We start from the raw sequence: 22467 nt of genomic DNA, 5'->3' as shown, positions 1-22467 counted from the left end.
ACATTTACAGTGTTAAATCAAAAGAAATCAGGTATCAGCATAAGTACTGTCAAGAGGTTTTTTCTGAGAGGCAGCTTTATGCAAACAGATTTAGTAATTACAATTTCTAGCAAGTAACTGACCTCCATCTGAAAACAGTTTCTCAAAACACTTAATAAATTCTCTAATTTTAAAACATGTTTCAGTAACCTCTGCTATTTACTCAGCATTACAATTCAGCATATTGAAGCATAATCAGATAAGTACTTAGTGTAACTCAAGCTTGTTACATTAAATAAAAATGTTGAAATACACTGTTATGACATTTGAAGAGGAGGCTGTCAAACTATACAAAATAGCCCTTTGTGTTAGTTACCTTCCACGTAGCAGACTTTATATTCACTGTTCTCCCCCTGCTAGTCAGCGTGCACTTCATTCTGAGAAAGAAGCTGCGCTCTGTGTTCTGCTCTTTGCCCTTTTTCACAGGACCTAGTAAAGGCAAACAGTAAAGCAATTCTTAAGCTCTCGCATAAAAAAGTTGGAGAACTCCAAGACAAGGGGAAGACCCAAAAATTAAAGAGAGAAACCTAACAGCACTTTATGATAACCACTTCTTAGAATGAGTTGTACCATGAGGCAGAAACGTGAAGTTTTGACGTTTTAAGAGTGGTATATTTGCAGCCAAATTCACTCTCCCAGATTTCAGGGAAAAAGGAGCAGGGAGAAAGAAAGGCCGACTGACTATTTAATGGATTTTGAAAATTAGAAGACAAGAAAAGCAAGAGCAGAATGAGAAGCTGTTGAGCTGGTTTCCACTGAAATGCACCAATAACTCACTGGGTAAGAGGCCTGCGGCGCTTCAGGACTGCAGTGATTTTAGATTTTTCAATTCAGAATTAACAACACAGTTGTTAATATTCATCCAAATATTTCCATAGTGATTTACACTCTTAAACAGGGACTGAGTCTTTAAATACATTAATAGCATTCTTGGGAGGGAGGGGGAAGTAAAGACATTCTAATATGAATCTTAGAGGCACTGATTTTTTATCTTTACTTGCTAACAGCAGGCTTTAAGTTGAGAGTTTTGCCTTCACAGGGGAGACCCTTTCAGAGTTGATTACTAGCTCAGCTGTTCTGGGCAAAGAAATTGCAAACTGATCCTATCAGGAGAGCTGCAAGCAGCTCACTGTGTGTGGAAGGAGGAAATGAAGCACCTAGGATAAGGAGCAGTGGAAGAACAAGTTTGCCAAAGTGTGCTAAGGAGTGAGGACCAAAAAGTGGCAAAGGGTGGAATTTTAGAGCACATGAGTTTATTTCTGATACATGTGTATACAATAATTTCCTCTCAACCTCCACAGACAAGAGTAGATATGAAATTTTTCATGGTGGCTTGCACTGCAGCTATTAGATTGACAAAGTTCATTAGAAATACATGAAAGCCCCTGTGCTGTAGTGCCTGCTGCTTCTAGCACAGGAAAAGACTAATGGGGACAAGCCTACTTTATGTCACATCAAAATATCCTTGATAAAGGAAGGGGTGGGGGAGGGAAAGAAAATAAAGCAAAGTTCAGAGAAGCACCCAAAACTTATCTAATTCAGTACATTTTGGAAAGAGTTAAAGCAATCTAGAAATTAATATTTGAAGAGCACACAATATTAGTGTTACCAAATCCTGATGCTTAAGACTGCTTTAAAAAGCAGAGTGTAAGAGATGGAGCAACTTTGCCAAGTCTGGTTCAGCACTGGACATAGTTTTACAATCACCAGCCTTGAAAAATTAAAAAGCAACTTCTTAAAATCAGAATGCACTTCAGTTCCTGCCAGTCACAATTACATTCATTTGTACCTGTACAATCCCAAAGGGGAGTATTTAATACTCAATTCAGTAATTCCACTGATGTAAGAGCTGCAGTAGAATGTAACCTGGGAATGTTAATAAATATAAAAAAGTGCTATTATTACTGTAATTTAGGCACTTGTCTTCCAACTTCATTTGAAAACCAGATTTTGTAATAATGCTTTTCAGACATCTTATTCCAGTCTGGTCAATTTAGACACCCTGGAGCCGGTTTCCATGAAACTCAGTAACACGACATTCTTAAGAATAAGCTTTTGCACAAGACCAGCTTTTTGACACTGCTGGAGTCAAGCTGTTGCCTCACCCCAAAAGCACTGCGGTATTCCAGAACGGGGTAGGGGAAAGTCTAGCCGAGCCTTGCCTTAGGAACAAACTTCAATACTGACGGCCGACAGCTTTAGAAAATGCTTACAAAATCAAAATTGGGGCACTTAATGCTGTGGTATCTTATCATGTCCCTTCCACTGAATTAAACAGAATGACAACATAGAAGACTTCTGATTTATAATACTACATGAAAGCAGAGGTCAGGCTTGGTCATTTACCCATATCTAGATTCAGATATAACTCTTTTTTGATCAAGTACAAATTAGAGAGGTTGGATTTTAGACTTCTAACAGCTGTGTAAAGCAGATTTGTTTGGAGGCATGCAGGCTGCCAAGTCTTCATAGTCATTACAAATCTTTAGAAGACATACAAGCACAAATCCAAGGGCATTTGTTAAATTCAAAAGCATACCGAACATGTGAACACAGTGTTCTGCTCCCTTGGATGGAGAAGAGTTAGAAATCTGTGAAATGATACCAATTTCATGAAACAATTAAAAAGGTACAGAGGAGCACCAATCAATCCCAAAGTCCTTTTAGGGGCTGTCCAAGTATTCTCTGATTAGTTTTCCTGTGTCCTAAATATAGCATCTTTTTTGTGTCTTAAGTAAATGACAACAGATTTATGGAAGAAAGCATTTGCTTTTAAGTTGCCCTGTAAAGACAAACCCAGACCAATACAAATGCACCAGTTTTATTCCATATGCTTCCATAGCAATTGCTTAAGATCATTCTTGTTCAACCTACCTCTAATTTTATTCTAGTAAGCACACCAATTCTTTCATCCCTCAATAACTACTTTCTATTCATTGATTTTGTTTTAGGTTAAAGAGTACTAACAAAGTCTTATCTCTCCTACAATCACAGTATCGACAAAACTTGCCGGTTATTTCTGTTGTTAGTATCTCTGAACAAGATTTATTTTGAGATTTAAGCAGCAGAACATGCCTTTTTCTGGCAGATATCCAACTGTATGAATGCCAACAAGAACTATCCATAAGTAAGTTAAACCCATTTTTTTCTTCTCACCGTTTCTGTGTGTAAGCATTTCTCTCAGCTCTTCATGGTCACATGGATGAGTGAAATCAAACACACTGTGCCCCGTCAACTCAAACTGTAGAAATAAGAGGTACAGGGGTGTCTAACTTAATATTTAAAAATGTAACAACTTTTACAGATCTGAAGGAGGCTTAGGAAATATCAATGTTTCACCTGAGTGAGTCCCATACACTTGTTCACGTTTTCAGACATGTAAATCATGTCCCCATCTTCAGACAGAACCATGACAAATCCATCCAGAGCTTTCAAGTAGAAACAGTTCAGTTCCTTCTCCATTTTGGCTTCTGTCTCCAGCTCACCTAAAAGCAGCCACACATTTTCATTTAAGTAAACATCAGCCATTCTTCACTTACCATCAGGAATGGCTTCTGGTACCAATCTGCAAGGAGTCAACCTTGCAGGACTGTTCAAAGCCAGTAAAACTCACTTATCTAAGTGAACAATTACATTCTTCAAGCTCTTAGAAATGTTATCATAAGTAAAAATAAAAAATTTTAAAAAAAAAAAATCAGTGAGGTTAACACTCTCTGCTGTAATGCACAAACCATCCACCTCCAGGGAAAGTCTACATGGCAAAAATATGACCATTTATCTCAAAAAGGCATTACAAACTTTTCTTAGGGGATTCCTAGGAGACATTTTGGTACAGCTACCAAAGTTATCCTCTGTATGGTGTAAGTAAGCATGCAAAAGTACAAACCAGCACAGCAGTCATGGCATGTGATGCAGATATAGGTTCATAAGCTAACTGAGATACTCCTGTAATTGCACGTGTAGACATGACTGCAGAGTTAACTTGATCTCCAGTGGAGTATAAATGACCAAAAAAAAAAAGAAAACCCAAACAAAACCACCTCCTTGCAGTTTCCATTAAGTAGAAACACCTACAGTTAGCTAAGTCAGCCCTGCACCTACAGTTTAGTAAAGCACAGTTTTAACAACCAACTCCAAATGAAATAAATTAACTTTGGGAGATGGGTCAAATAGCTGAGACTGAAAATGGCACTACAGCTGTGATGGGTCATCTAGGATCACCAGAACAGAAAGGGAAAAAACAAAGCTCATTGAACAGTGGCCCTATTTTTCCTGCGCCATCACCAATTGCCTAAATCTACTGTAAGGTCTTCCACCTTGACATAGAAGGGATGCAGCTATTAGTGTATTTAACTACTGACAGGTTTGAGAAATAGCTTCCTCCTCAACATACCACCAGCCCCTTCTCCAGATTCTGCTCTGTTATTCACTTACCAGCATCTAGCAGCTTTCTCATGCGCAAGTAGCTGATGGTCAGCCTCATAATGGATGCCTTGTCCAGGTGCGCGCTGACAGTGTGGGGCAGGGGCAGCTGATGAGCCAGCTCATAGAACACTTCTGATTCCTTGCTCCTTCGGCACCGTGCTGCATCTCTTGACTTCTCTTTTCTGCGCTCTGAGCTAATCCTATATAAACAAAGTTTGGGGTTAACAGAGGAAGCAGAGTTGTCTGTGCAAGTTTATTTTGAAACCAAGCTACCCAGCAGCTAATTAACCAGTTATCAAAGTTGAGTAATTTTAAACCTCAGTTTAAAAGTGTAAATGTAATTCTGTGTACAGAGTTCTGCTGTGGATGGGCTCTGCCAGAACTTAATTCAAACCCGTGAGTTTTTCCAACAAGATTAGTTCTTCAGAGTATGTAGGTACTTGGAACCGTTGCCTTGACTGCTGCCTGTCTAGCCTCCAAATACCGTTTCCTCCCTCTTTCCTAACTCCTTAAATCCAGTCAGAATGCTACAACATAAGTTACTCCCAGCTTGATGCTCCGTTTAGTATTATGTACACTACAAGTTCTTCCCTTCTTACCATCCTTATAAAGCTCACCTAATGGGTCAGATAAGCAAGGATATCAATTTAGCATGAGGTGTTCTGCTTATCAAGCGATTCAGAAAGTCTCTCTCCTATCTCCCTTTTTCTAATATAGCCCTTTCTATAGTCTCCCCTACAATGAAAAACTACAGCTGTTAAGTTGCCATGTTCTCCTTCTACTGCCTCTGATATGCTCATCTTCCTGAGACACATGAAAAAGTAGCTCACTAAGAGCAAGCACCAAAACAACCAAGACACTTCACTGGCCAGTAACATGGATTCCTTGGACTCCCTTTTCCCAGTACCCAGCCAAATTCATGTTTGTTTCATGATCTGTCATGTAAGGCTTGGACTAAGTATTTTGAGATGGGAGCTCCAAATTTTTATTACATTTGAACAAAACCTCAATGCTGCTGTGATCCCCAAGGACATTATGCCACTGCAGTTAAATATGCTTTTATTTCTATATGGACAATACAAAAGGATATGGCATTATTGTCCATTTTCCTTTTCATAAAATTTGTGCTCTGAAGGCACCCTATCTTCATTTGCACACCCCCAAGACACAAAATGAAGTTCTGCTGATTTGTAGGATCCTTTTTCCCATTGACTTCCATGAAAGCTGTAAGATAAACATATGCCTAGAAACACTGCTTTTATAATTCAAAGCTGCATGCCTTTTAGTGTTATCATAAAGAGAGTAAGTGTCACTAGTTGGAAAACACAGAAAATAAACCACTGCACTATTTACTACCAACAGTTTAGGAATTGTTTCAAATTTCACTAGACTTTAAAGTCACATATTACCACTGCCAAATCCATGTTACTAAGTCTGCCCATCTATGCAAAGGCTTTCTTAAATTAGCACACATCTTGTGAGAGGTGCCACAAATGACAGAGGCAAGTGAGCTGATACTGCCTGGGAAATAACAAACCACATTCAGTGTAAGCAGTCAGATGCACACCCAGAAGAAACATTTTCAGTCCTTCCCCTGATGTGCCATCCACAATAATGAAAAACCTGCTTAGTTTGTGCAGAAACACACAAGAGACAATACTATTAACTCTGACACTGGAAGCATGAATGCCTTGAAACACATAAGTTTGACAAGCTGGTTTGTAAGCCATCGGAATCTCTTCTAAAGTTACTTTTTTCCCAGCTTCATAAAAGCATATGGCATTCTAAGCCATCCCCAACCACATCATCCTCTCTTCCTATTCCCTGCCACTGCCAGGAGAAAGAAGCACTACAAACTTGATTTTTCAGAATCATAAGTTCTCATTTGATGGCAAAATCAGGCTATTAGATCACAAATACTATTCCTATGTAATGAGAAACATTAATAAATCAAAATATAATGGAGATCTTTGGAAAACTTACGGACACAACTCCAGACATACAACAGTTCTATTGGTTTCTATGAATATAAGTTCATGTTCCTCACAACAGTAGCCTAAAAGATCTGATACTTCCAATCTTGCAGATTTCTTCACATTCAATTTCCTCATGACAAGAGATGTTCCTGCTCTAGTATTGCATACCTGGGTCTGAGAAGCTTGAGGGTCCTGACATACAGGTGTATCTGTAAACAGCCATTACAAGAAATCTGACCTTAAACAATACCAACAAAAAATTTTTGCTATATAACACGATTAACCTTTTTTTTAACTGAAGACAGGCCTAAAGTAGCTTTTTTCTTGGTGGGAAACTAAGGGTGGAAGTGAAAAAAAGCCACCTGCATTCTCCTTTTCCTCTTTCTTGGACCTCACATTTTACTGACAAAAGGTAACACTAGCAATTATGCTGCCTTAGACTCACCTTTGTAGCTGTTTTTTCTTTGTTATCTATTCATTCAAGACCCCTTCAGCTGCAGAAAGGTCATCCTACAGAGAAACTCAAGGGACAATTACTGGAAGTAATTGGCTTCCAACTGCCCAGATACCTGCAGTTTTGCCACAGCTTCCTTTTCAACGACAGACACTTTAAAGTTACACTCCCCATGCTTTGGAAATAATGCTGTGCACTTCAAGCCTACAAGTTTGTCAGGCTTGTATGAATCACAAAGGGCATGTAGAGAAGGACAAAGCAAGAGATGAAAATAGATGCCAACCTCATAACTTGTCATTTTAGCCCTTTCCCTTCCACTTTCTTTTTGAAAGCATAATGTTCTTGAAAAATATTTCAGCCAGTTTTTAGGTTTTCACTTAGCAACAAACTTCAACACGAACGGTCAACACTTCTCACAATCATTGAATTACTAATTACCAACTGAAACACTGCTCAAATCGACCTCATAGTGCTTCTGTTAAAAATTAATCCCAGAGTATGGGAACCAAGTGCTGCCTGCTGGAGTGGTGCCTGACTGTGATGGGCAAAGCTCAATGAAAAGTGCAATGCTGGTACCAACTGGTGCTGTCCAAGCAGCAGTCTCCTCTCCCTCTTACTAGGTACTTCCTTTCTAGAAAGGCTACTGCTATTGATAGGTATTTAAACTATACAGCACAACCACTTGCTATTTTTAGCTGCTGTTTAAAACTAAGCTGTAACCCATCTGAGTAAAACCCAGCAATTTAAATAGGAAGATTAACTACCAGCTTCAAAGAGCACTTCTTTAATGGATCAAATTAATAGGGAAAAGGTCTTTCACAAATGAGGTTTAATTACCAAGTGAAGTCAGAGTTGCCTCAACATTGGATGCCATCAGATTAAAAAAAGGAAAAAAAAATCCTTTACTGTTGCAACTACTCTAAGCTTTGTGACTTACAGTTGCATAAAGTAAATAAAAAAAACACACAATCAGCATGTGTAGTTGCCCACAAATTTCTTTGTAGTGAATTGAAGGATGTTAAAATTCCTCTAAAGTGAGCTCTCTCAACTAGGGAGGACAAAAAAATAAAGGAAACTCAAGGAAGATGACTTTAAACAGCAAGATGTGAACCGCCACAACATCTGCTTAAATAAATTGTGTCATTTAAGACAGATTTTTCAGAACTGCCCCTGTGCAAAAGCCATGGTCTTCACAACAGAAATACCATTCTGTAGGAATACTGGGAACCTGAGCTTCATGTGAAAAAAACAACAAAACACAACAAAACCCAAACTTAAGTATAGCTGTATTGCAATATCCTACTATCAGTCTTGCACAAAAGCAAGCCACCTAAAGCTCAAGAAGTTCTCAGCTGAAGAGTGGATTATACATGCAATGCAAGTATCAGAAATACCAATGCGAGACAGGAAATTACATGCATTTTTAGGTATGATGATTCCCTTCAAAATTTCAGTGCCAGACATTCATTTCCATTTTGTGTTTCCACCACTGGAATACAGAAGCACAGAGCAATCCAAAGCAGGTTATGCATCACAGCTCACAGAAAGCTCACAGACACTTTTTATATGCAAAAGATGTTTACAAGCAATAGCAGAATAAATATCTGAGTTCCATAAGACACTCATGTAGAGACTCCAAACAAAATTGTATTTCACCACGAGTATTCACTGCAGCTGAAATAAGAACTTCGCTGAAGGATGCTACCCAGGATCACACTCACTGCTCCAAATCAAAAAGGCTTTAAAATACAGCCAGGTGAATACAAAGGAAGTTCTACAGCAAACAATGATTCTCACAACAGCCTTCAGAACAAAGCACGCCACGAGCAATCCAATCCCATGCACCCCAGTTGCAGATGTTAACATGGCCTCTCGATTGAGGTGCAGAACTACTGTCATTACGGTCAGAGCTTTCTCACAGCATCTGCTCTTCCCCCTATCATCCTAAAGTCCCCTTCACCCACCGCTGCATATTCTACAAATGATTCCCCCCAGATGTCTAAGTAGAGCCCACAGCTATCTTCTCATTAAGCGTAAAACTGATCAATGGCCACATTTAAAGCTGACTTTTTCCTGCTTATTCACCATTGTGGGGGGAAGAGGAAAAAAAAAAAACAAAAAAAGAGCCCTGGATTAACACCATCAGTAAGCAACTAATTTCAATTAACATTTCCTAAATTATAAATGGTCAATGGATGTGCCATGACAACTCTGTCTACTTCAAGCTTTTTTAATCACCACTCTTAAAATTTTATACTCTGTACCCAGTATTACATTAAATACAAGAAATCAGGGGCTTTCCTGTATATTGTTTAACTGCTGTTACCTATTTTCTAGCATTTCTCCCATTCTAACTTAATGTTTCTTTAATCAGGCAGATTTTGGCCTATAGGCATTTTCAAATCCCACATAAAATAGCTGTTATGCATCTGCTAATGTAGGCTCATCTTTGATCTAGGTTTTGAGAATATTCTAAAAATACTGTGTGCATCTTCTGAGAGCAATCAACTGTTTTCTCCTTAGAACTGTACTCTACAGTCATGTGGGTTTATATCTGTCATGGTATCTGTTCTTAAACAGTTTCATAGAAGGATACCATGTGGAAACAATATAATCCAAATTAATAATATACCTAAAATCTGTTAAAACCTCATTATTTAACTTTAACTAGTTTGCACTTCTGCCATTAATGCCCATACAAGACTCACACCCAATACTAGATAGAATCTCCCCTCAGACTGAGAAATTACTATGGCAAATACCTGGCTTAGAAATGGAGTCACAAAGACCACACTTGCTACAACATAGCTTCAATTTTTCCCCATTAAGCTAAAAAAAAAGGATGTAGCTGTTACAATACAGTAATACATCAACAGTATATACCATAATTATGATACTGGAACTTAGCAGACCTGTAAGTGGCCTCATATTTAACTTTTCCAGTTGAACTCATTCCTGTTTGGTACAAAACTTGATTGTCTTTTCACATCTAACCTAAACCAGGTATTTCTGCCAGGACAGCTTTATGGGACCGAGGTGCAACTCCCAATTTGCAGCCATACTCCATCTGAACACCCCAGTCTCATTACACCAGTGTAACTTGCTGTGTCTGATCAGTGGGACCATGTAAAGAGCTCAACCCAAAACATGCCCATGCTATCTGCTGCTCTCACCCACAGAACAGCACACCATGAAAATATCAGCCAGATACAAGCTCACTTAAAAGGCACAGGCTGCACAGGAGTATGTTACAACAGAGCTTCATGCTTTTGGTGGTGCTGGATATGCAGCCATTAGTTTCTCTACTGTGAGATCTTTATTTTGTCCAAGGCTGCTAGCAACAACACTTGGTGATTATTCTTCCACAGAAAGAAGTTGCAGACAAGCCCTGTGCCTAGCACGAAGAAATTAAGACAGTCTAAATCAACTTCCTTAAGGACATTATATGAAAAATGGGCTTATAATGTTAAGAGAATACTGTTAAAATTGCTATTTAAATATATGGTGAACTAATGATGCAAGTATTCTCAAAAAAAAAAACAAACCAACAACCAACCAACCACATACCCACCCCAGCAAACAAAAAAACAAAATAAAACCAACACCACAACCCACTCACAACCCCCTAACCCACCCACCCACCCCTAACCCCCAAAAGTCTCCTCCCATCTTTTACCTAGCATAAATGGAGAACCTGTCAGTTAGCCCCCTTATCCTCTTAAAATACTTATTAATTGATCAACTAGCAGCAAGAAAGCTGTAGTGGTAACACCATCACATCATCAGATGGTCCTGCACAAACACTGCCCAGAGCCACTGGCTGCCCCAAAAGCCCCATTCCCTCTCACCTCCCAGCCCAGTAGTAACACACTTGTCTGGCCTGACCTGCAACCTCGAGTGTTCATTGCTTAAGCAGGCAAACCACAGAACAGGTTACAAGGGCAACTGGGTCCACCACAGTCAGTCCTGTGCGAGAACTCCAATCTTTGTACTTTAAAGATGAGAAAACCCAGGCAATAGGGTGGGCTGGAAAGGGGCCAGTGGGCCAGCTTCAGCTCATGTGCAAGTTTGAGACTACTCATTTTAGGTACCCAAACACTCCTCCCAGTGGTGGGGAAAAAGACATTTCAAGCCTGCATTCTCAATTATTGCAGAGTCTGAATTTTTAGGCAAATAGGCAGGCTTCCCAGGAACTGTAATGTATTTGCAAATTCTCCACAAATTTTACCTTTTCCAAACTGGTCAGGAAGGGTGCTTCTCCCTTCTACAGCTGCCTTACAGAATTAGTGCAATCTCTCAGCACAATGAACTCAGTGTTACAGCTTTGCCTCTTCTTGTTTTCCCATGATTTTAAGTATTATTGGTTTTTTGTCATTATGGCAAAATCTGTTCACCAATTCTCCTTATTTTATAGTCTGTGAGGAAAATGCCAACGAAACAAAAAAAAAAAAAAAACAACCAAACCAAAAAACCACCTCCCACACAAATCTCATGTGTAAATCACAAGCATGTGATTTTCTAGAAGAAAGTCTTGCTCATTATGAATTAATGAACATCACAGCCCAGTAACCCAACTCAGGAAAAGTAGTCAGAAATTCCTTACAATACAAAAGATTTCAAAGAGATTTTAACTACAGAAACAAGCGTAACATCCAAGCAGAGACAACGCCTCTCTAAACTATTAAAATTTATTCCTTTGTCCATTGTCTTCTAACATAGCAATTTAAATCATTTTCTTCACATAAGGGTAGTTAATTTGACTACCACTAAAAAAAAAAAACAAACACAAAAACAAACCAAAAAAACCCACAAAAAACCACAACACACCAAAAACCTACCAAACTGAGAGCAAGCAGGCAGCACAAACATTGAGCGAACACTGGAACCCACTGCCGTTTGCAAAACCATAGTGGGGAGAGCCAGCAAGAGAGCCCACTGAGCTAAGCATTAACTTACAAAGTAAAATCTTACTATCAAGACCATGAAGTCTATATAAACAGGCATTTTACAGAGAGGTAAAGTAAGAGCCATCAGCAAAGCCTGAAACTCCTGAAGGCATTACAGGACCACACTACCAGGACTGTCACTTGGATTTAGCCTTGGACTGACCAGAAACCCCAAATACCTCCCCATTTAGAAAGCATGACTAAAAAGTAAAATCTTCCAAAATTGGTATTTCTAATTCAAAACATGGTGAAGTGTTTCTGCTGCATCTTGTTACACAATGGAACCCACTGATATTTTACCTTTCCATAGTAATTTACTGTTTTAAAATAACCACCCCCCAACCATGTCATTTGGCTTTTCCCTAGAGTACAGCAGGGGTTTGTTTGTGGTTGGTTTTTTTATTTGGTTGGTTTGGGGGGTTCTTTTGTCTGTTTGTTTTGTTGTAGTTGTTTTATTAACTGTGTTCTGTCCTTAAGGATGAAAGGTACATGGTAGTTAAATTGTGTTTATTATTACAGAAAACCCAGTTCTTCAAGAGAGGCTGGACATGAGCTTGACAGAACTAGCCACTAAGAGCTCTCTTCCTTTCAGCCCTTCTGCTTTTGCTTCTATCAAACTCAGAAAAAAAGATGCAAAATATATGCCCAAGATAGTTGTCAGTTAACAATGTTTTACCTAGGACCTGGTCTATCTTCAAATAAATGCAGACTCTTGATAAAGTTACTAATTTCCATCTAAATCGTGGCTTGAAAATATATAATTTATGTCACTGTATTCAGGTTTTCCAGAGTGGAAGCTGGACGTTTTCCCTCACTGCTCCCATCTAAGCCATCCCTTTACTGGACAGGGCCTTGGGCAGCCTGGTCTAGTTGAAGATGTCCCTGCTGACTGTGGGGAGGTTGGGCCAGATGGACTTTCGGAGGTCCCTTCCAGCCCAGACTATTCTGCAATTCATGTTTCTCAACTGCTTTTAGTTAAGGTGGTATTTTGTGATCAAAGGTTTTAAGAACTAAAGAAATCTGGAACAGAAGCAAGAGATCAAATTTTATTTTTCCTCATCAATAAAGAACAAACAGATCCATTAAGCAGTCAAAAAAAAATTTTATTTTTTTTTTAAATGCTTAGAACAATAGCCAGGACAAAAAGCCTCCAGCAATGCCAGCACAACATTCAGTAGATTAAGGATGCGCAAAGAAAAAGTCCTTGATGAAGGACTGAACACCAAATATGCCTGTCCCTAGCTAAACCATGTAGAGCTTCTCATTCCTTTAGCTTAGTTAGAATATAGAGACTGAAGCCTCTACTATGTGGATTACTTAGTTGGAACATGGTCCCACCTCTTTCAATGGATGTGAACAAGCATAAGGAACAGTCTATTTACCAATCTCACTCAGAGCAGCATGAAGTTTAACACACAAAAAACCCAGGAACCTTGGCCTTGAATTCTTTTGCTTCTTGAAATGCAAGGATTTTCATAAAGTATCATCAGTCTGGTTTGTGCTTAAGGTTGCCAGTGAAATGACTTATTCTGGTAAGCAACATGGGTCATCTTTTTCTGGTAATACTTCCATGATTACTACAAACTGAATTGAAAAGGTTAAGTAAGTTACTTGGGAAAACCTTCCACTGTTGTAAATATAATACAACAGTTAAGTGCTGATTCATTTTCCTCAATGCTTCACTTGAACTTCAGTGTCTATTTTAATGTAGTGAGTTACAAGGTCTGTTGTAACATTTTTCCTCAAAATGAACACCACACCAAATTAAACAAAAGCTGCACAGTGTCCTTCCTAACAAACACAAAATTTATTATGTATTGGATTATCTTTCAGGAACAACCAATGGGTCATCTTGAGGCACCAGTTCTTCAGGGCCATGACAGCCATTTCAAATGTCTTGGTACCAAAATATCTCAGCATTTTAAAAGGCTATAGTTGTACAAGGCCCAGGACTATCAGGGTTCAATAGAAAGAAATGACAGATTATGTGTATGATGAAGCTCCTCTTTATCAACGCACTTACATCAAGATCTTGGACCAAACCCCCAGGCTGGTATGAACAGGCGTAGCTTCAGCTGAGGGTATGACTCCACATCAAAGAACTCTGAAGTGTTTGTCACCTACATAAACTGTGTTTAAAATAATATACATGCAAGCATCTGTTCACTTGATTTCATGTTTCTAGTTATTTCAGACCCTAATTTTCCTAGAGAGTTTTATTCTAAGCTAAATAACAGACGTCAATAGAGGAAAACCTTCATATCCAATAGTAATTTGGAAGCCTGTATCTTTCCTGAATTTTCAGTTGTTACTTAAAGGTAAAAAGGGCTCACATTCTCTTCTGGGCCATTTTTGTGGGTCCCAATGTCATATCCCCCTCCCCCCCAGGTATCTCCCATTTTGGAGCAGTACTCAGTGGAAAACTCATATTGCTACATGTTCATCTGCCTCCTCTAGTACAAAGAAGGTTTCTCAAAGAGGCTCAAAATGCTCAAATTTTCTTGAATTCAAAAGAGAAAGGGCTGTTATAACATGAAAAGATGATTAAGGTCCAAGTTCTTTCCATGCATTGCCTAGGTAGTGTTTTCTTTTGAGGCATGTAAACACCTGCCTATGTAACTGTGTGTGTGAAGATAAAAGCAGCATTTCGGATGATGACTTGTGATCTGGAACATTCCTTCCTTTTGGACATCAGTTTGCAACAAACAGGTTACTGCACCTTCTTGCTAATGTTCTTGTAAGCTTTGTTTTTGTTTTGAAGCTGTTAGGTTGTTTTAAAGAATGCATCTTGTAAGAAGATTGGCATTTGCATCTCCTTGAAAGAGCAGTATCGTCAAGAAAATCTAGATGCTCTTGTACACCACCACTGAACCATGCCGTACTTCCCTCCTGGGTTTATTTAACAATGCACACTTTACAATCACAGAAGAATTATTTAGTTGGCAATATCACAGCACTATGCTCTTCAAGAATAAATTGAGGTAACACTGCCAAATTCCCTCCTGCAGTACAAAAAAAAAAAAAAGAAACAAACAAACAAAACCCCCCAGCAACTTAGGAATTAGCAGTTTCTATTATTCAATGCCCCCTTTAACACCAAAAAACTCATGCGAGCCTACTTTAGATCCAGCCTTCTAACATAAATTGGTGCTATATTACTACTGAACAACATGAACATTCAAGAATTTAATCCATTGTGCTCCCATGCTCAGCAAGTCTTTAAGGCTTTCAGGTCAGAAGCATGCCAAAAAGTCAACACACACAAACTTCAAAATGGTTTGGGCTTGCACTGCTGACATTCACTTGTGTTATGAATATTTTATTCCCCCCCAACTTCACTCATCAGCAATGCCCTGGAAACAGCCTTACAGTTCAAGGATAGGAAGGAAGTCTATGGCTGCTTTCATAAGGTGCAGTGAAGGAAGCAAGCACCCAAAAGTAACTGCAAGCTGCCTGAATTCTTACACATAATGGCAGGATAGTCTCTCTGGCCTCTGTTCCAGAGGCAGTAAAACACAGCAAGCATTTGTGTTTGGCAGCTTCTCCAGGCTTACAAAAAACATACTTTACCATGCTCTTCACCTAACCTAAATAAGCTCTTGATGGACATTTCTGAGAAGAGAGAAACAAAACAGAAAATGGGAATGTCAATTAAACAAGTAAATAAAATGGATTATCCACTTCACACCTCCACCTTTAAACCAATAGTTTACTTAATCACCAGACTTAAGTTGCTGATAACAGTATGCAGATACATTTGTTCCTCACCTCCCCAAAACGGTCCAGGACGCACTTCCAGTGATACTAGAAAGGATGAGCATTTCTACAGAATGCAGAGTTGTTGAAAGCAATTGAAAGTGCTTGAAATGAAAACCTCTTACCATCCCATCACCCTGTTACAGACCACCTGACAACCTGAACCATCTATCATGTCTACACTAAACCTCTCTAAGCATAGGCAGTTGCTGATATTTTAGGCATGCCTTCCAAGAGACTCAGACTGGAGACACTGTTTTAAAAGGGCAAAGCAAGCATGACCGTAAACAAAACCAGAAATCCCTCCCGCTGCTTCCATCAATATACTGCAAATACTCAGACCATCACAGATTAAAGGAAACAAAATCACCAACAGAGCAAAATTACAGAGAATATCTGCAGTAGGCAAATCTTCCACAGCTATTCTCTGATTTTCAATGTCTTGATAACAAGGAGGAAGGGCAGTATCACTATGCTCTTGCCTTCATCTTTAGCAATCACTGGAAAGTAATTTCTGATCACTTCTGCTGAAGGAATTCAAAACTCTTTCATGTTTGAGGAAACGGCAAGGAAAAGACAATACAGGGACTACCACCAGGTAAGCCCTATGGCAAGGCAAACAATCCAGAAAGATCCAGAAAGCAGAAAACCCACCATTCTGTAAGACAGACACCACTTAGCCCTCCCCATACCTGTGGGGAGACTTTACAGGAGATTTACTGAAAGATTTCTCCTCTTCTTACAAAAGGTAGAGCAGTACAGTTAGAGTACATACAAAAGGTTTTTGTATTCACTTTCAGACTCTGGTAATGGTGGCTCAATTCCACCGGTACTGAAAGAAATTTACAGACAAAGAGCAATGGCATGTACAACCCTAAAGACCTCACACAAGATTACAAAAAGCCAGCAGTCACCCCTGCCCTTGAGAGCCAGCAGCACAGGACCCAGGCTTCTCATAGATTTTTGAGCTGGACCAGAGTGGCAAAGATCCAGCTGCAAAACACTGGTCTTTCAAATCATCCCCTAAGACACTAGTTTCAACTCTGAAAAACTAAAAAGCCGAAGTTTTTCTGCAAGGCACTTCAGCTATCTGTAAGACTAAGAATAAGCACTCAAGAAATCACCTTAAATCCTTGCACTTCTAATTTTCATTTATCACCCATCCATTAAAATAGGTATTTTACACTCCAAGTAATCCAAGATTCTTTTTTTCTAGTGTATCTACCAGCCACTACCAATGTAACTAGCCTAAATGGCTCATTTACTTGAAATAGTGCAAGCATCACAGCACAGACCTGGGGAAAAACTTTTCATGGCATCAACCATCCACACACCAGAGTTTAAAATAAATACTGAGAAAAATCAGCATACTTCTCAACAAAAGCCCCAACTTTGAATCAAGGCAAACAAAGCTCCCAACAACGAGGTTTTACCCACTCCATGCACCAAGATAAACTCACTCCTTGTAGCAAGGAAAACCCAGGAGCGCATGAAAGTGATACAAATACTCAACAATAGCTAAAACCAAGATAACTCAATACCTAATCATGTTGTTGATGCTTGGTTTTACCCTTCTACTTATAGGAGAAGCTTGGGACTACATCAAAAATGGATTTAACAAACCAGTAAATGAATCCACACATCCAGTTACTGTTATGACTAGATTTCCCTTATGTAAGACTGGAACACATACATTGTCAACTTCTGTAATTTCTGCATCTCACAGCACGTAATTTAGCAAATAGTAAGCTTCATTTTAACAATCGAGGCAAAGACAAGCACAGGGAGAGTCAAGGAATAAAAAGATCTTAACATGTGCCAAACTGAGGTGTACTCTATATATAATCAGCTTCACCATTTTAGAACAGGACTGGAAGGTCTTCTCCCTTAAAGGTATTCAAAACATGGATACTGTCAAACCTAAACCCTTCTAAAATAACCCATGTTCTTGAGAAATCCTCGAGATTTTCACTAAGTTCTCTGGCTAGCTCACATCCTTCCTTTTTTGCTTAGCCATCTTTGCTCAACTGCACATTCATAGCCCCCAGGACGAGTGTACCAGAGACAGTTTTATGGTTTTGATTAAAATCCTACAAGAGAAGTAATCTGAATATTCCTCACTGCTTCATAAGAAACATTCCGAACTTTGAACTCAGTCTACAGGAAACAGAAAACAACGAATTCTCTTTCTTAAGCCCTGCCTTTAGGAAGGAAGGATAAGCTCTGCATACTGATTCTCACATTCTGAAGAAAGCAGATTACATCCAGGATAAGGAAATTGCAAAAAAAGTACCCAAGTGGGTCAGAATGGTAAGTAAAAAAATAACAAATGTTCAAGGGCAAATAAAAAGATCAAACCAAACCAAAAACCAGCAAGAGGGAAGAACTTCAGTCTCAAACCTCCTTTACAGATCTGCCACTAAATTAGGGCAGCAAAGCACAGAATATTAATTTCTGTTGCAACACTTTCTCCCAGGCTTCTCAATAGCCATTAGGCTTTAAATATAAAACCCCTAAAGGTTACAGACTCAATGCCACCCCCAGGTGTCCCACTGTAGGGGTTTCATTACACTAAAAGCTGCTTCTCCCCAACTCTACATACCCCACCCCACCTCCCCCCCCGCACTGCCGGAGCAACTCCAAATTACCACCGAGAAGATACTGTCCTGGAGGTGCAGCACTGCCTGCCCACAAGCCAGCACTCTTGTGCTCCCAGCTCAGCACAATGCTCACCATCCATTTTAAAAGCCAGCCCGCCTCCTTTCCAGCACAACTTACACGCTTTCACATTTACTGCTTTTAACCTACTCAGATGACCCTTTGATACAAGAACAGAGAAGACCCAGTGAAAGAAAAGAAAAAAAAAAAAAAAAGGCAGCCAAAACCACTAAAAAAGGTATCGACTATAAACAAACGGCGTCTTCTGCAGATGGCGATCACGAGAATTAATCCGTCCACAAAGCACGCCGGCGAAGCACCAGCGCAAAAATCTGGTCACCCGAATACTCCAACTCCCTAACTTCACCGTCTAACAAAGGCTTTTAAGGCTTTTATTTCCCCCTCCTAATTTGAGCTAACAATCCTTGGTGAATTATTCATACTCAACTCACATTGTCCTGCCGCCATCCTTCCCTCCGTCCCTCCCCCCGGCTCCGTGGGCTTTAGGTCTTTTATAGGCTTAGTATTTCCCAGTTCCAAAACGGCCCTTTCCTGGGCAAAGCCCGACCACCACAGCTTTGGTGACTGTCAACAATAAAGCACAACCAACTCCTACCCGCTCATTTTCAGAGGCAAAGGGAGCTCTCAGGTAGCTCTCCACACTCCGGCAACCCTGCAGCTCGGCCGAGGCCAGGCGCTTCCCCCACCCCCCCCCCAATCTCCCCGTCCCCTCACGACTTCCGCGGACACCACTGGACCGGGCCACCAAGCTCCTCGCCCGGCCGGGTTGTCTCGCCCCCGGCGCGCAGGCCGCCCGGGCACCGGCTGAGAAAGCGGGGAGCGCAGCGGAGCCCATGCACGCCCCACGGCCGCGTTCTCCCACTCGCGGACCTGAGCTCCACGCCAGGCCGGAGCAATAAGACACCTCCAGCCACGGGAGGGGTGAAGCACCGCACCACAGGCACCCGTCCGGTGGCCGCGGAGCCCCGGCCCTCTCCCCCAGCCGACAAAATGGCGACGTGGACGGCGGGGGAAGAGAAGGCGGAATGAAAGAGCGAAGCGTTCCGCGGGCTAGGGGAACGAAAGGAGAAAAGAGGGGAGACAGAGAACGGGGAGGGAGCAGCAGTTAACAAAGCGGGGGGCGGCGGGGTGCCCGAGGGACGGCGCCAGCATCACCGGGGCTATGGGGTGGGGGGAGGGGGGAAGGGGGGCTTGATGGGAGGGAGGCGGCCCCCGAGCCGGGCGGCGAACGGGGGGCGGGCAGCGCACTACCGGCGCGGGCCGAGCACCCAACACCGCGGACGGACGGCGTCGGTCGGCAGTACCTCTTCTTGTCGGTGACGCCGCCGGGGCTCTCCATGGCGGCGGGCTGGCTTCTCCTCTTCCCGCCGGCTCCCTGAATGCGAGACGGGCAGATCCAATGGCCGCCGCGGGGCGCGGGGAGGTGGTGGCGCGGCCGGGAAGGGGCAGGGTCTGGGGCCGCGCGGGCTCACAGCATCGGGGCAAGCTGCGGGGAGGTGCGGGCGGCGAAGGGCGCAGCAACGGTGGGCGGCGCGGGGCTGGGCGCGGAGGAGGAGGAGAAGGCGGTGGCAAGGGCGGGTGCGGCCGGCCCGGGCCCTACGCTGCGCCAGTAAGGAGCGGCGGCGCGGCCCGGCCCCTCGGCCGTCGGGGTCAGCTGAGCGCTCAGCTGGGAGGGAGGCGTCCGGCGCCTCACGTGTGTCGCTGTGTGCGGGGCGGGACAGCCGACGGCACCGGCACCGGGCCTGGGCCGAGCACCCCCAGAGTGCCAGTAAGCGGTCGGCAGCGGTAGATTCTGCTAAGCCAGGGCCTTCTGGCTTCATGGCAAGCACCGCCAGTGCGGATCGTTAAAGGTTTTGTAGTCCTAAAACCAGAACATTTCTAGTTTAAAGAGTTAAAATTCTCGTATTAATTAAAAGGCATAGACGACCGCATCGCCGGGCGGGCCAGAGGGATAATGCTCGAGTAATTAGGCACATCTCCAGCAAGTTCTACAACTTCGAACACCCCGACACCCAAAGGCAGAGCCGAGGGGCTGGATGGGGGCTGTACGGGAACACAACACCCCCAGCAGCCTTCCCTGGCAGGCCCGAACCCCGCCGGCTAAGGGCCGGTTCAGGCTCTCTGCCTTCAGCATCATCGTCTCCACCGGAACGGGGAGTCTCGGTCCCTTGCCATGACCCAGGGAGAGGCGAGTGGCGCTAGGACCTGCGCGTCTCTGCGGCGGCGTTGCCCCAGGCTGTCCCTGATCCGCCCGCGGCCGCCGGGAGGCGCCAGAGCAGCCGCGCGGCGGGGCCGGTCTCTTCAGGCTGCGACTGCTGACGGTGGGGCCGGGCTAGGGTCTCTGGCACCTTCCGAGAGCCCAGTGCTCACCTGCGGGGGTCCGGGAGACTGGTGGGTGAAAAGCTGGATGCGAGCCAGAGGGCCAGCTGTATCCGAGTCTGCACCCAAGGCTGCGTAGCCAGCAGGTCGAGGGAGGGGATTCTGCCCCTTAACTCTGCCTTGGTGAGACCGCTACCTGCAACGCTGGGTCCAGCTCTGAGTGGAATATGGAAGAACTTCACCGAGCTCAGAGGTTCCTTTACATCTTGTAAATTTCCTTAGGCAAGGACTTTAAGTGATCATATAAAGCTGAACCGTAGAAGACTCTTTTTTCAGTTTGCAGCTCAGAGGTAATGATACTTTTTTCAAAAACCAGCTTTGACAGGCATAAGTGACATCCTTGTGCTGCTGTGTGCACATGATGTAAGAAACACCCGCAGGGCAAAGTGATTTTTGTACTGCACCTTGCTAACCCTTCTGTGGTGGGTTCCCAACCTCCAAGTATTGAGCAGCCATTTTTGCATACCACCATGAGTATTTTGTTGTGGGGTGGTTTTTACCTCTTTTGAAGAAAAAGCAGTGACCATGACATGTAACAGAAATCCGAAGGAGTTGTTGCATTAAATTAATTGCTTCTGCCCATAGCAGATATGCAGAACAGGCACAGGTGCTGCATTCTCCTCTTATTCCTTTAAGGTTTCTCATCCAAATACTGACAAAGCCCAGCTTTATTTAGCTTATGAGATGTGACAACATGATAGCCCACAGCAATGTGGCTGTACACTACTGATATTTCTGTTGTTCTGGGCTCACTTGAGCCTCGAGAACATAAATAATCAAAGCAAAACTCGAACTGAGTGTCCTGCATAAGTACCAAGAAGCCTCACATAAGATGTCATGGGCAACTTTCTCTTTCAAACTATGGGCAGTTCAAACACAGGAGGAAATTCACGCATTCGCAGCAGCCATACATTCTTAGTATAGTCACAGAGTCACTGTAACAGCCTCTAAGGAATTTCTGTGGTGAAATGGAGGGATCTCCTGGCAGATGCTGAAATGACATACCCAGCACTTTCCATATCAGAACACTCACCGTCGGGAATGCATCAGAAGAGTCTGAGTAGAGAAGTGGTGCTGCCAATATTGCTTCTTGTGCCTTAGAGGAGGCTAGTACAACTCAGAGCAGTTTCTCCAGTCTGAGTGCAAGGATGAAGTGGGTCCTGGTGAGCCCTCCACAGTCAGAAGTGAAGCTTCTCTTGCACTTCCAACTGCAATTTCAGTGCTCACACAGACAAGTAGCACCCATGCAGTCCAGACCAGGAACTGCCTAGCTGTAATGCTACAGAGCCCAGTTTATCTTACCCAGTAAGCTCTTGTTTTCAGACCTACAGCTATCATTCATTTGAATGACAATTCTGGTGCCCATAAGCATGGATGTTTTAGGATTCACTTATGCAGCTTCATTACTGTGTTATCCAAATTCACATACTGGGCAAAATATTGAGAGGGCTCCTCATTGAGAATTCTTATACTAGGTTCTGATAATTTAAAATCATTCAGGCACAAAAGCTTGAGATGCATTACCAATCCCTGAGTAGAAGACACTGCTGAAAAATCTCAGTCTACAGATTACTACAGCTGATTGATCAAAATGTCAAGACTTCCCAGCATGAACTGTCTGAGGAGGTGTGAGTAAGTGTTGTGGTCTCCTTACTAGACACATTTCTTTCATGCCAGACATGCTTGCCCCAAGCTCATAATAAAGAATACTGCTTCAAAACCCGTCTGTGTTTCAGGAGCATGTTAGTGGAAACTTGTTCTGCAATTAAGCATTTCATACCATAGCAGCTCTAGAGAGATTGTTAAGCAAACG

The 22467-nt window shown here is 42.3% G+C and overlaps 1 protein-coding gene across 1 annotated transcript in view; it reads right to left on the bottom strand.

Moving 5' to 3' along the window:
* HIF1A (hypoxia inducible factor 1 subunit alpha) overlaps positions 1-19862 on the bottom strand; it is a 29934-nt gene extending 10072 nt beyond the window's left edge. The window contains exons 1-5 of the mRNA XM_054161724.1: positions 19580-19862; positions 4474-4664; positions 3379-3524; positions 3196-3280; positions 356-468 (exon numbers count right to left, since the gene is read on the bottom strand). Of these exons, the coding sequence (XP_054017699.1) occupies positions 356-468; positions 3196-3280; positions 3379-3524; positions 4474-4664; positions 19580-19614 (570 nt within the window). The 5' untranslated portion in view covers positions 19615-19862. The remainder of the gene's footprint in view (positions 1-355; positions 469-3195; positions 3281-3378; positions 3525-4473; positions 4665-19579) is intronic.
* Positions 19863-22467: the final 2605 nt, after the last annotated feature.

The sequence above is a fragment of the Dryobates pubescens genome, chromosome 5, assembly GCF_014839835.1.
Source record: "Dryobates pubescens isolate bDryPub1 chromosome 5, bDryPub1.pri, whole genome shotgun sequence".
NCBI classification, from domain to species: domain Eukaryota; kingdom Metazoa; phylum Chordata; class Aves; order Piciformes; family Picidae; genus Dryobates; species Dryobates pubescens.
This window is presented reverse-complemented; position numbering and strand designations above follow the sequence as displayed.